Source organism: Dipteris shenzhenensis, chromosome 14, assembly GCF_047967505.1.
Source record: "Dipteris shenzhenensis isolate YYH24624 ecotype China chromosome 14, Dip_SZ_1.0, whole genome shotgun sequence".
In the NCBI taxonomy this organism is placed as follows: Eukaryota; Viridiplantae; Streptophyta; class Polypodiopsida; order Gleicheniales; family Dipteridaceae; genus Dipteris; species Dipteris shenzhenensis.
In genome coordinates, this window is record NC_141609.1 from 28,249,422 (window position 1) to 28,264,395 (window position 14,974).

The 14,974-nt window shown below is 40.5% G+C and overlaps 1 protein-coding gene across 1 annotated transcript; it reads left to right on the forward strand.

The window, feature by feature from the left end:
• Nucleotides 1-7,719: 7,719 nt before the first annotated feature.
• Nucleotides 7,720-10,576, forward strand: LOC147894418 (UDP-glycosyltransferase 85A7-like). The gene is made up of 2 exons (XM_087384945.1): nucleotides 7,720-8,255; nucleotides 8,426-10,576. Exons 1-2 carry the CDS (start codon nucleotides 7,772-7,774, stop codon nucleotides 9,355-9,357), a joined length of 1,416 nt encoding a protein of 471 aa, XP_087241071.1. The 5' UTR covers nucleotides 7,720-7,771; the 3' UTR covers nucleotides 9,358-10,576.
• The last annotated feature ends 4,398 nt before the right edge of the window (nucleotides 10,577-14,974 follow it).

The following is a 14,974-nucleotide window of genomic DNA, read 5'->3' on the forward strand; positions in this document are numbered from 1 at the left end:
TGAGAAGAAGTAGACTTACCATGGTTGCCTCGAACGCCAACCGTCCGCCTGCACCAAAGTGCGAAGTACCTACAGAGTCTAGCCGTCTCCTCGCAGCCCCCCTCTGACCCTCGAACATTGCGGGATGGTCCCTGTTCTGCTTCTTAAAAAACTTCCAATCAGCTTCGTCTGCCCAGTTGGGTTTAGCTTTCCCCTTTGCAATGGAAGTACGCAAGGTTGACCTACGATGCTTTAAGACCAAACCCATGCGCTCTCGCATGTAATTCTCATTGAACTCCCAATTTGGGGGTTAGGGTATTTTCTTTTCGACTCATCGATGACTGCTTGCTTCTTTTGGTCATCTTGGTACTGCTAGTCTAGCTAGCTATGCCTAAGACATGTCATCTTTTTTGCTATGTTTTATTTGAATCAATCCAAACTTAAAATTTTGTGGCTTTATTTAGCTCACACGCCAACTAGACTTATTTTCAATTAGGTTAGCATACCCATATTTGAATTTGAAGGTTGAACTCCAAAAAAGCTCATTGCATAAAACACCTTAGGCATCCTACTAATGAGAACTTTTTTGACAACGTGGTATGGGTAGTGCACAAATCAATTTGCTTCCTGATGTCTAAATACACAAAAATTTAGGTGCGCATATCATGATCAGTTGACATTTGATTTAGACATAGTTCACACCATGGTTTCAAACATAAAAATCACATGTTATGCATGCCATATTTATGAGGGAAGGGCCTCCCTTCCCTAGTATTTAAGAGGGTAAGAATTGAAAACCCGTTTCAAACAAACTCATATGTAAAGACCCTATGAGTGAGTAAAGGATGTCATGAGCTCAAGTTCCCCCTGTACATGAAATTTTGAAGTTGTCCCTTTGACCTTAGCTTAATTGGGCTATCTCCATCTTTTCACCTAACAAATGAATTGGATTTTCTCTATTAAAAAAGATAGGTCTACTCGATTACGTTTCAATATTGGAATAATTTATTGAGATTAAGTGCCTTTTGAATAAGTAGATGGGAAGTATATATCAATAAACTATTGGAGGAATCAAGTGAGAGCCAAGTAGATGGCTTTCCTATCTATTCACAAGTAGTCTCCATGATGGGGAAATGAAAATAGGTGATGCTAGGATTTTACACACAAGATAACAAAAAAATTTCCCTCAATACAGCACTAAAATGCTAGCACACATGGCTTTGAATGAGAAGGAGCTACCAATCCTAAACGTAGAATATTGTACTTGTTTTTATCATGTATATGTGCCTTGAAGCCATGCTAATATGAACAAAGTTGGATGTGAAGCAGTTGCAGGTCCACATAATCTAAAGTTTGGTGTGATTTCAAGGTACTAGAATGTCTTTTTTTTCAATGGGCCTAGAAGACATTGTGAAGCATTTGACATAGGAAGTGAATGAGAAGTGATTAGGAAGAAGAGCTTGAGGGTGCTATGATGATGCAAAGTATGTGAAGCATAAATTATAAGGGATTTTACACACTAGCCTTGCGCACAAGCTTGGACGAGTGATAGGCAGCCAAGATTGGTTGCCTATTACACTTATCGTTATTAGATATTTTCACTTTTTTGCCTCGCCCTTTAGGTTTTGTTTTATTTTTAGAGCCGGCTTTGCTGGTGAGGCACTTACACCCCCCAGACATCTTGTGGAGAAATCTTTCCCCCCATCTTTAGTGAATGTCTTAGTGATGGTTCATTTTGAAAGCTAAAATTATTTTGTGGGATTTTATGTGGTCCATCCACCATGGAAAACTAGAATTATAGGCGCTTCCTTTAAATGTTTTTGACATTTATAGGGCACACCTTATGAATGCTATTCATCTTTTTATCCTTGTTTTTAATATGAATTTTTATTTCATACAAAAAGAAAAGAAAAGAAGATTGGATATCAGTGGTGGAAATGTTTGCCACATCAGCTCAACTTGGTGGGCACCCTCTATGAGTAATCACCCTAAGGCTCTCTACAAACCACCAAAGGGCACCTAAATAGTGCCCAAAAAGAGTCATGGGTACTCTGGAATGGGTGCACCCCATTACACACCACCTTTGAAGAGGGTATGGCTACCAGGAGGGTAAACATAGGCTAGAGCTATCCGTGTCCATCAATGGGCTAGCCTCAACACCTTGCCCATGAAAGTGGAAACAAAATGTAGAAAGTGCAACTCAAGGATTGCATTGGTTGTTGGCATTGACGATGAGGGTGGGCTTGAGTTAGCGAGTGTGTGTAACCAACTTGAGGCTTGGGGAAGTATGTGGGAGACATCACATGTATAATGTTCTTGTTGGTTGTGTGTGATGCTCGATCGTCATCTTAGTCATCCCGTTGGATCATCGTCTTTTTTTTGAATTACAATCATCTGACGATCCGGTAGGATGACTAAGATGACGATCCGGCGGGATGCAGTTATTTGGCAGGATAGTTGTAAGGCAATGATTCGACAAGATGACTAAGACGATGATCCTGCTAATGGAGTGATCGTGCCGTTGAGGCCTGAGAACTAATCCAAAAGGGGCATGGGATGAAAAAAATGTGGGAGAGATGACATGTATAATGTTTTTGTTGGTTGTGATTGGGGCTAGGCAGCACCACCCTTGGGCCTAGAATGAAAAACATGTGGGAGAGATGACATGCACAATGTTCTTGTTGGCTGTGATTGGGGCTAGGGAGCACCACCCTTGGGCTTGGAGTATATAAGAGAGGGGCAAAAGAAGAAGTTGCCAGGAGAGAGCTGCCATTGTGTATGAGAGAGAGAGTTGCCATTGCCATTGCCAGAGAGTGAGAGTTGCCAGGAGAGAGTTTCCAGGAGGGAGGGAGAGGCATGGAGGATGCTAAGCGTCCTCATGCAATGATGGTGCCTTTGCCTTTGCAAGGCCATATCAACCCCATGTTACATCTAGCTCATCTCCGGGCCTCCCAACATGGCTTCACAATCATCTTTGTCAACACTAAATTCACCAACACAACTCACAAGATCATCCTCCCTTCTTCTTCTTCTTCCCAACTATTCCCTATTCTCTTCGGCCTTAGAAGTACCTTCTAGCCAATCTAGCAAATCAAGAATCTAATCCGCTTCAAGCGCATCCAAACTAGTGGAATAGTATCAAGGCTTTTAATTGAATAAAAGCTAGTGTCATAGCTCACGACTAGGAAAAGGACATTTACCTCCAAACTCAAAGTTAATTGTATCTATTACAATACTCAATTGGAATCAATGAAGAAGGAAACATTTAATATATATTTAGCCAATCCATTACTAATAAGATAAGGGGAACACTTTTTTTTTTTTGGCGAGATAGGGAAAGACAATTAATTCTAAATGCCACATTAAGGCACTCATTCATGTGTGCAAATTCATTGTTCTGCACAACAAATGTATAGGAGTAAAAGATGTAGGAAATCTATAAACATTTTTTTAAAAGTCTAATTTGTTCTAAAAAGAGAACAAAAGTCGACCCTTGTATGTTGTATGAAAGGGTGCTGTTAATTGGTTCTCGTACATTGTCCAATAAAGGGAAAGAGGGGAAACAAGAAAAAGAGGCCTTTTGAAGGAAGATAGGGCCATCTTAGAGTCATAGAGACTCTAATCTTAGTCAACCTTTGACAATGCACATTTTGAACCTAGGCTTATGGATTTTCATGTTGTTATTAAGTACAATAAAACAGAGCCATAGATATATATATATATTGATATAGATTAAAGCAGAACGAAAGAGGAAGGATACTGTATAGAGAATACTATCGGTGAATGATGACCATCTCTACTCTTTTAATAATGAAGATGCATGTTGAGAAATAGTATTGTAGGAAGAATAATCTCATGAATGTCCTTAAATCTTTTTGATATGGAAATTGTAGAATGTGCTAATCAATCAATGGGTGATGAATTTTGCTAGGGAGAATGTATAAATTTTGTACCTCAATGGGAAATCTAATAAATTGAAAAATGATTTTGTTTTACAAAGCTTTTAGGTAGCTCAATGCAAAACTTCATGTTGTTTCCAAAGCTCTCTTGGTTTCCAAAAAAAAAAAATCTTGGTTTCAAAATTTGAGGCATATTATATTTCTTTTCAAAAGACTACATGGGCATTTAGTTTTTTCAAAGGAAACTCATAGATTACTTTATTTTGTTCATTTCGATCTTACATTATTGATCCTTAAAACGAAAAGATGATGCATCCAACTTTGACTCAATAGCTACATTGTCTGTATCATGGCATGATTCTCCATGATGTTGTGGAATTGTGGACATTAACAAGTTTTTATGCAAAGAAGAAGTGCCTTAAAGGAGTTGAGACCATCGTGTAGATATCATATTTAAAGTGGGCCACCATTAAAAGAAGCATGAAAATAGAGGAGCAAAATAGCAACTAAACTCTAACTCCTAACTTTTGAGTCAGCAATGACATCATCTATTTTGAAGTCACCCATCACATCATTATGCATGATATCAATAAATTGTTGATGGTGACAAGTTTTATACATAGAAGGAGTTCCCTAAACAATTTGAACACCATGGTGTGGATGGCATATGCAAAGAAACTGGATTGTAAAGTTGTTGCTCTAAAGATGCAACTCCAAGGCTCAAGGGGTGCACTACTGTATCAGGTGCATTCAAAGGGTATTTAAAAAAAACCCTCAATTAAAAATTTCCCCTCAATAAAGCCACCCCTCTTTACTTCTGAGATAACAAATTCTTTTGTAAAGTTGAATTAAAAGACCCCTCTTGTTATTGTAGTCCCATTAAATTTCCCCCAAAAGTTGCACTAAATACCCCCCTTTTTGAATGCATGCAGCATGTGGTACACTAAAATTCTGTGAGGTGAAGTTCTCGAGCCCATAGGATGCTTATATACATATCTTCTCCTTATATATTAACTCTTTCCAACTTGAACTCCTAGAAGCTATGTAGGCTTGCAAATAGACAAAATTATTTGTAATTTATTAAATATCAAATATTAGTTAAGCCAAGCAATGACATACACATTGATATCATGTAAGCCCCTTCATGCAAGACAATGACTTACAACTAGACATATAGGATGACTAATTAAGCCATTTTAATTTAGTCAACTTAATGATGGGATAGAATGCAAGGTTAGTCACAAATTAATCATATAAAGAAAGAAATTTTGATAGGCAAATCTTCAGACCATCAAACTTCTTTTGATAAATAATAAAGCATTACCCACATTTATTAGAAATTGTTCAAGTTGACATGGACTTCTTGAATAGGAAATTTGTAGATAATTTAAATATATATGTTAACACTAAAGGGCTTGGATAGGCGAGACTTAATATAATCAATAACATTCTTCTTAGATTGGCGTGATGTGGTTAGTGGTGTAATTTTTTTAGTACCCCAACTAAGGGGATGAGTATATATGGACTGGCATAAATGCTTTATAGCTAGGAAGGGGGTCAAAGTCTCCTTTGCCATGTTAGAATAAGAATTGTTAAAAAGGAAGAGTTTCAACGTATGCCTTTTTATGCAAATGATGTGTAGGTACCTTAATTCCAAGTGTCTTAAACTCTTTCTTACCACTTTTCAACACTCAAATAGGTCCCACAATTGAAAATATGTTAAAATTTTATCAAATATTGAAAAAAGGGAGGGTAAAGGCAAAGGGGTTGTGTGTAAAGAGAAAGTGAATAATGTGGACACCCCTATTTATGAGGGAAGGGCCTTCCTTCCTGGTATTTATGAGGGTAAGAATTGAAAACCCATTTCAAACAAACTCTTATGTAAAGACCCTATGAGTGAGTAAAGGATGTCATGAGCTCGAGTTCCAATTCCTGTACATGAAATTTTGAAGTTGTCCCTTTGACCTTAGCTTTATTGGGCTATCTCCGTCTTTTCACCTAACATATGAATTGGATCTTCTCTATTAAAAAAGAAAGGTCTATTCAATTACATTTGAATATTGGAATAATTTGTTGAGATTAAGAGCCTTTTGAATAAGTAGATGGGAAGTATATGTCAATAAACTATTGGAGGAATCAAGTGAGAGCCAAGAATATGGCTTTTCCTATCTATGCACAAGTAATCTCCATGATGGGGCAATGAAAATAGGTGATGCTAGGATTTTACACACAAGATAACAAAAGTTTTTCCCTCAATATTGCACTAAAATGCTAGCACACATGGCTTTGAATGAGAAGGAGCTACCAATCCTAAACGTAGAATATTGTACTTATTTTTTATCATGTATACGTGCCTTGAAGCCATGATAATATGAACAAAGTTGGATGTGAAGCAGTTGTAGGTCCACATAATCTAAAGTTTGGTGTGATTTCAAGGTACTAGAATGTCTTTTTTAAATGGGCCTAGTGAAGCATTTGAGATAGAAAGTGAATGAGAAGTGAATGGGGAAGAAGAGCTTGAGGGTGCTATGATGATGCAAAGTATGTGAAGCACAAATTATAAGGGTGTTTACACACTAGCCCTATGCACAAGCTTGGGCGAGCAATGGGCGGCCAAGATTGGTTGCCTATTACACTTATCATTAATAGATATTTTCACTTTTTTGGCCTGCCCTTTAGGTTTTGTTTTATTTTGAGAGCTAGCTTTGCTATGTGAGGCACTTACACCCACCAGGCATCTCATGGAGAAATCTTTCCCCCCACATTTAGGCAATGTCTTAGTGATGGTTCGTTTTGAAAGCAAAATTATTTTGTGGGATTTTTTGTTGTCCATCCACCATGGAAAACTAGAATTATAGGGGCTTCCTTTAAATGTTTCTAACATTTACAGGGCAGGCCTTATGAATGATATCCATCTTTTTATCCTTGTTTTAAATATGAATCTTTCTTTCATACAAAAAGAAAAGAAAAGAAAACTAGCTATTGGTGGTGGAAATGTTTGCCACATCAGCTCAACTTGGTGGGCACCCTCAATGTGTAACCACCCTAAGGCTCTCTATAGACTGCCAAAGGGCACCTAAATAGTGCCAAAAAAGAGTCATGGGTACTCTAGAATGGGTGCACCCCATTACACACCAGCTTTGTAGATGGTCTTGGAGGTGAAAGGTGGGAAGAGGGTATGGCTAGCAGGAGGGTAAACATAGGCTGGAGCTATCCCTGTCCATTGATGGGCCAGCCTCAACTCTTTGCCCATGAAAGTGGAAACAAAGGGTAGGAAGTGCAACTCAAAGATCGCATTGGTTGTTGGCAGAGTGTTGGCATTGATAATGGGGGTGGGCATGAGTTAGTGAGTGCGTGTAACCAACCTGAGACTTGGGGAAGGATGTGGGAGACATCACATGATGGTGGATCGTCGTCTTAGTCATCTCATCGGATCGTCGTCTTAGATTACAGTCATCCGACGATCTGGTGGGATGCCTTAAAAGTTATCCGATGGGATAATTGTAAGGCAACGATCCGACGAGATGACTAAAACGATGATCTTGCAGGATGACTAAGATGACAATCCTACTGATGGAGTGATGGTGCCGCCGAGGCCTGAGACCTAGTCCAAAAGGGGCATGGGATGAAAAACATGTGGGAGAGATGACATGTATAATGTCTTATTGGTTGTGATTGGGCTAGGCAACACCACCATTGGGCTTAGAATGAAAAACATGTTGTATAATGTTCTTATTAGTTGTGATTGGGGCTAAGGAGCACCACCCTTGGGCTTGGAGTATATAAGAGAGAGGCAAAAGGAGAAGTTGGCAGAGAGTTGCCATTGAGAGAGAGAGAAAGAGAGAGAGAGAGTTGCCATAGCCATTGCAAGAGAGTGAGAGTTGCCGGGAGGGATGGAGGATGCTAAGCGTCCACATGCAGTGATGGTGCCTCTGCCTTTGCAAGGCCATATCAACCCCATGTTACATCTAGCTCATCTCCTGGCCTCCCAACATGGCTTCACGATCACCTTTGTAAACACTGAATTCAACAACACCACTCACAAGAACATCCCCCTCCCTTCTTCTTCTTCTTCTTCTTCTGATATCCGCTTCGAGCACATCCCCGATGGCCTACCTTCCGACCATGGCCGCACCTCTCACCCCTACGAACTCTTCGCTTCTGTCTTTGCCCACTTCCCTTCCCCCCTCAGAGCCCTTCTCCAACGTCTCCTCCTTCAAGATCCTCCCGTCACTTGCCTCATCTCTAACTCCTTCCTCTGGTTCGCCCAGGACATCGCCCACCAGCTCCACCTTCCTTACGTTGCCTTCTGGACCCAGTCTGCAGCAAGTTACGTCTCCGTCATGCTCGTCTCCGACGGCTACCGCCCTCCAGAAGGTATAGCTCCTCCCTTTTCTCTGCTCTGTCTTACAGGTTTTACTCCAGAACGTCGAGGTCCGCCCTTTTCGCAGAGACATCCGTTTGTCCTAAAAACAGCGGAGAGTGTCTATTTGCTTTCAGCCCAGAGTACCGGATTTGTTGGCTCATGCTGTTGTCGTCTCACGCAGGTTCTGACCCTTCAGATCTAATTACGTGCGTTCCTGGAGCTCCGCCTTTCAAAATTTCAGAAATGAACACTTTCTTGCAGGCCTACGACCCTCAGGACTTCATGTTCGACTTTTTCGTTCACCCCTTCAAACGTATTGGCGAGTCTGACTGGATCTTGGCTAACACCTTCGATGAGCTCGAGCAAGAGACAGTAGCTGCCCTACAAAAGAAGCATCCCTTTTATACCGTAGGCCCTCTGCTACCTTCGTCCTTTTTTGACGATTCATTTCATTCGCAAAGTGCTACAACCGCCTCCGATAACGATTGCTTGAGATGGCTGGACAAGCATCCACCTCACTCCGTTCTCTATGTATCCTTTGGAAGCCTCGCCTTAATCTCAGCAGAGGAACTCCGGGAGATTGCTCTGGGGCTAGAAGCAAGCGAGCAACCGTTCCTGTGGGTTCTGCGTGCGGGCGTGATGTGGGGAGAAGCAGCAGAGCTTCCTGAGGGCTTTCTGGAGAGGGTGGGGAAGAGAGGATCGATAGTATCGTGGGCGCCACAATTGCAGGTGTTGTGTCACGAGGCGGTGGGAGGATTTCTGACGCACTGCGGGTGGAATTCGACGTTGGAGGGGATAAGCGCGGGGGCACCGCTACTGGGGTGGTCATGGATATCGGATCAGCCGATGAATTGCAGGTGCGCGGTGGACGGGTGGGGGGTGGGGATGAAGTTGGAGAAGGGGGAAGGGGGGTTGGCGAGGAAGGAAGAAGTGGAGAAGAAGGTGAGAGAATTGATGGAGGGAGAGAAGGGCAAGGAGATGAAGAAGAAAGCCAAGCAATGGAGAGACTCAGCCAAAAGGGCTGTTGCAGGCTCCTCCTTCAACAACCTTGAGCTCTTTTCCAACGCCATGAGACTCAGAGCTCGTTCACCACCATCACACAATTGCCTTTAATCTCCTCTCCCTCATCCTTAGAGAGAGCGAGAGAACTCTTGGCTCAGGTGCTCCATCCTTTTTCATCCCAAAGTTCATCAAGACCCTCTGCGCATATTCCCACGCATCATCCTGCACCACTGGCTGTCCTAGAAGCCTTTGAGATGAGCCATCTGTCCCACACAATAGCCTTTACACTATAGCCTTTTATCTCTCCTCCATCGTTCACCACCATCACACAATAGCCTTTAATCTCTCCTCTTGAGATTTGCTCTTTCATCTTTCTTTCTTTTTGTTTTTGCTAATGGCATCAGTGCTCAGAGATAGTGTAATTTTTTCCATCTGAAATTGAAATCTAATCCCAGTGGTTAAGCCGCCTTAATATTTAAGGGCTTTAAACAATCTGATAAGGCTCAAAATTATGTATGTAAGTTTTAAAGTAGTTTTACTGAAAAGACAATAGAAAAGGTAATGTCATCACTATCTGAGGATTCAGGAATGAGGTGTGAGGATTTAGAAATGAGGTACAAGGAATTAGGAATGAGGAATGCGAGTGTATGTATTTGATAAGACTCAAAATTATGTTTGTAAGTTTTAAAGTAGTTTTATTGAAAAGACAATAGAAAAGGCAATGTCATCACTATGCTGAGGATTCAGGAATGAGGTATTCGGGAATGAGGTACAAGGAATCAAGGAATCACGAATCAGGAATGCGAGTCTATGTATTTAATGAATGTGAGGGTAGCTGAAGAGTGGAGTGACCACTCCCACTCCGACTCTCGATACCTGAGATTCTACCCATCTCAATCTGTCCAGATTTCCATTTTCGAGCTACCCGGATTGTTATTTTTGAGCTGCTCAATTTGATAAGTATTGGCCTCTTTGTTTGGTCCCGCTCTGAGATGGTTGCCTCCTTGAGGAGGCCTCTCAAGCCTCACGGACATACCAACATTAATCGGCCCTAATGGACAATGGTATCGACAGCACCCTTTTTCTGTTCCAAGTTTCGACTCTTAGCCTGCTCCAAAAATAGACAACCATCACCACTCGTGACTCAACCACCAGAGCAAGAATTGTGCAAGGGTCGCGGCTATCAAACCAGTGACCACTCGTGACTCAACAAGAACTGTCCAACGCAGGACGAAGGGAGGGTACGGCAGTGAATGTGTGGACGCATATTGAATTTAGTACTTGAATATAAGGGCGAGGGCGACGTCACACTGGTCTTTGACGCAAATTGATAGAATGATAGAAATATGTTATTACGACGAGTAACTTGACTTGTCTACGATGGGTTAGACACATGCTCCGCTAGGTCTCAAGGTTGCCATCATAGATTGCGCTTAATAAAATTTATGGTTTCATTTATAAATCTCAAACTTTCAGGAATTTTAAGAAAATTTGTGAAAAACATATACATACATATCAACACGCACGCGCGTGCACGCACACAAACACACAAATATTCAAAAAATTTCAGTTGTCTTTCATTAAACCAATCTTCTAAACACACACACACACACACACACACACAAATCACTAAATATTAAAATATGAATAAATATCTATCTATGACTGGTTAGAGACCCGCTCTGCTCGGTCTCAAGGTTTGGATCCTAGGGTGTCTTTAAGTTCAAGGAATAAAAGTATAGCTTTTATTTACAAATCTCAGTATATGAATGCTTTTAAATGAAATTTCAAATTGAATATTTAGAATTATTTTCAGTTGGAAAAAAGTGGTTTTGGTAACATCTCTCTCTCTCTCTCTCTCTCTCTCTCTCTCCCCCAGGTGAAAGTTTACAAATCTCAACAACATTTGGATGCTTTTTAATAAGTTGCTCCGCTAGGTCTCAAGATTTGGATCCTAGGGTGTCTTTAATTTCAAGGAATAAAAGTATAGCTTTTATTTACAAATCTCAATATATGAATGCTTTTAAATGAAATTTCAAATTGGATATTTAGAATTATTTTCAGTTGGGAAAAAGTGGTTTTGGTAACATCTCTCTCTCTCTCTCTCTCTCTCTCCTCTCTCTCTCTCTCTCTCTTTCTCTCTCTCTCTCTCTCGCTCTCTCAATCTTATCTATGTAAATATGTATATATATGCATATGCATAATATGTGATACACACACACATACACTTATATATCACAAATGTGTGCACATGCTCTTGAGTATATATATGCTCATGTACATATATATGCCTATGTGTCTATACATGTCGTTAAGAGTAGAATAGATATATATCTATATATATACACACGCACACACACATATGTCTAATATATATATGAAAAAGCCCGTCTAGCCTTCTCTCTCTCTCTCTCTCTCTCTCTCTCTCTCTCTCTCTCCATTGGCCCCTGTGCCCTCTTTGCTCTTCTCTCTCTCTCTCCCTCTGTACTTCTCTCTCTCTCTCTCTCTCTCTATCTGGTTCGTGTCGTTGTGTGTGTGTGTTCGATCCCTGCGATCGACTTCGGATACGCCTAATTTGGCGTCTTGGGATTGTTCCTACGAAGTAAAAAACTCCTCTCTCCCCCTCGCCTAATATATATATGAAAACGCCCGTCTAGCCTTATCTCTCTCTCTCTCTCTCTCTCTCTCTCTCTCTATGTACATATATATATATAAATATATAATAGATAAATAAATATTAATATTAATATTTAAATATATCAATATACATATTTATCTATGAAAAGATAAATATAAATATTTGTTTATAAAAACCTCCCTCTCTCTCTCTCTCTCTCTCTCTCTACCTCTCTCTCTCTTTTTCTCCATTGGCCCCTGTGCTCTTCTCTCTCTCTCTCTCTCTCCCTCTCTACTTCTATCTCTCCCTCTCTACTTCTCTCTCTCCCTCTGTACCTCTCTCTCTCTCTCTCTCTCTCTCTCTCTCGTGGCATCGTAAATATAATAATAAATAAATAATATGTATATATATAGTTGTTTACATATACATATATATATAAATTTATTAAAACACATTAAAAATTATATTTATATATAGATATACATATTTTTATTCGTATAAATATATAAATATATAAATATGTAAAATATATATGCTTTTTTATTTAAATATAAATTATTTATATATTTATGTGTATGTGTGTGTATCACTACGCCACGTCAGTTGTGGGGCCCTCCTGCCTGCCAACCATTACATGTAGTTTATGCTTGCTCTCTCTCTCTCTCTCTCTCTCTCTCTCTTTCCCTCTCTCTCTTCCTCACTTCTCTCTCTCTCTATCTCTCTCTCTCTCTGTCTCTCTCTGCTCTTACTCTCTCACTCTATCCTCCCCCCTCTCCCTCCCTCCCTCTCTCTCTCTCTCTCTCTCTCTCTCTCTCTCTTACTCTCTCACTCTATCCTCCTCTCTCTCTCTCTCTCTCTCTCTCTATCTCTATCTCTATCTCTCTTCTCGCTCTTACTCTCTCTCTGGTGTGTGTGTGTGTGTGTGTGTGTGTCGCTTGTTCTCTCTCTCTCTCTCTCTCTCTCTCCCTCTCTCTCTCTCTCTCCCCCCCGATCTTACTCTCTCACTCTATCCTCTCCTCTCTCTCTCTCTCTCTCTCTCTCTCTCTCTCTCACTTGATCTCTCTCTCATTAGGGGAGAAATGGGGTCTCAAAAGGGCCTCCAATTAGTGTTTCCTAATTTCAAGGGATTAGAGAGGGATTTGAGGTGTACCAATGAGAGTGCTCCTTTGTGTGGGGCAATGGTATGTTGAGGTGGAGGTATGGCAGGCATGCAGAGATCCCCTATTGGCTATCCTCTTACATTGGGGACCACCCAAACCATTCTCCCCCCCCTTAACCCATGCTTGACCACCCTCCCATGTGCACCCACCCCAAATCATCCCCAAATCTCATTTATGTCTTTGTGGGCCCTTGTGGGCGAATTTCTCTTCTCCTTAGGTGTGTTGCAGATTTGCCCCCTCTTTCTCTGCTCCTTTACTCTGGTCCAACTTCCCTCTCCCTCCATTGTGGGACCTTTTGGACAAATTTCTTTTGTCCACTAGCCTACTGCAGGTCTGTCCCCTCTTTCTCTGCTCCTCTGCTCTGGTCCAACTGCCCTCTCCCTCCATTGTGGGACCTTTTGGACGAGTTTCTTTTGTCCTCTAGCCTACTGCAGGCGTGCCCCCTCTCTCTCTTCTCCTTTGCTCTGGTACAGCTGCTCTCTCCCTCCATTTTCCTCTTTCTTTTCCTTCTCATATAGGATACAACTGCTCTTTCCTCTCCTATAACTATTGTTTTCCCCACAAGCATGGTCTGGAACATAGTGACACAAGGTGGCAATGCTGTGAGCTCTAGTGTGTTCTAGAGGCATGGTCAGAAAGAAAGTGACACAAGGTGGTAATATTGTGAGCTCTAGTGTGTTGTAGAGGCACAGTTAGGAACAAAGTGACCAAAGTTTGCAATATTGTGAGCTCTAGTGTGTTCTAGAGGCATGGTCAGGAAGAAAGTGATAGAAGTTGACAATATTGTGAGCTCTAGAACATGAAAAATGCATTGTATGACTTGAACTTACAGTTTGACTAACTAGATAGTCATGGAAGGTTTTGCCAAGGGTCCACATAAGCTTCCCAAGAGGAAGGATGTATTTCTTAGACTATGTACCTTCCTTGCCTATCTTCTTTACAAGATCCTATTTTAACATAGGAGTGGGAAGTAGTGGAATCTTTGATATAACTGACAATGGATTGTCTGTAAGTTATGTGCAGGAATAGTAGGCAAGAATCTAGAGAAATGTATAGTCCTTCAACTTTACTTGTGCAACATCAAACAATGTGTTTGACTAGTACAAGCTGTCCATAAATTGTAGGTTGGGCATTTTGAAATTTGCATAGGTTTTCTTCATGACTTGGAGGACATTAAAAACATTGATGAAATTTCTTTTGATGGTTTTATTGTGTGGTTTCGTGTCCAAAGTTTTCTAGTAATATGTCTAAAGTTTTGATGCCTAAAGTATTCATGTCTAAAGTTTACAGTTTATACCTATTTGCCTTGCTTGCATCATTAAAAGAGACAATGCCATGATGGTAAGCATCCTATGTATTGATTTATATTTTATGGTCTTTTAATGTAATGTGCTTTGTTAGGTTTGCTAATGTAATGGTTGTTGAATTGATGTAGGAGGCATTTGAGATCACTCATTGGTGCACTATATTAGTCGAGCAGGAGGATACATTGTGGTCTTCCACATCCAATTTTTAGAATGGCCTACTTAAGTACTGCAGTGCATCAAAGTATTGACAGCTTGATCATTGTGGTCCACATCACATGGCTTCCCCTATTGCATTGTATCCCATTGGCAATGGTGTAGAAAACTTTGTGCTTAGCTACCTTGAGAGGAGAGCCTTAATGGTATTAGTATTAGGATCTTACTTGGGGATTTCAAAAGCCTCTTTTTTTAATGTATTAGAGGTAGCAAAGAGGAGGTACAGGATATGAAGAGTCTTTGTATTTAAATGGAGAGATTATAATACAAAAATGTACATTTTATCACATTCTCTTCCTTTAATAAGATACCATGCCATAAGCAATAATTTTGAAATTTCACTCATGGTTGAAATTTTGAATGTGTTGTTAGTTCAATATAAGGTAATATCGCTTTGAATTGTAGAGTATTGAACACACCACCTCCAAGTT

Excerpts from the sequence above, each read along its gene's own strand:
- LOC147894418 (XM_087384945.1), top strand. The coding sequence starts at position 7,772 with ATGGAGGATGCTAAGCGTCCACATGCAGTGATGGTGCCTCTGCCTTTG. Across the intron at positions 8,256-8,425 it reads CGGCTACCGCCCTCCAGAAG|GTTCTGACCCTTCAGATCTA; the intron begins GTATAGCTCCTC and ends CGTCTCACGCAG.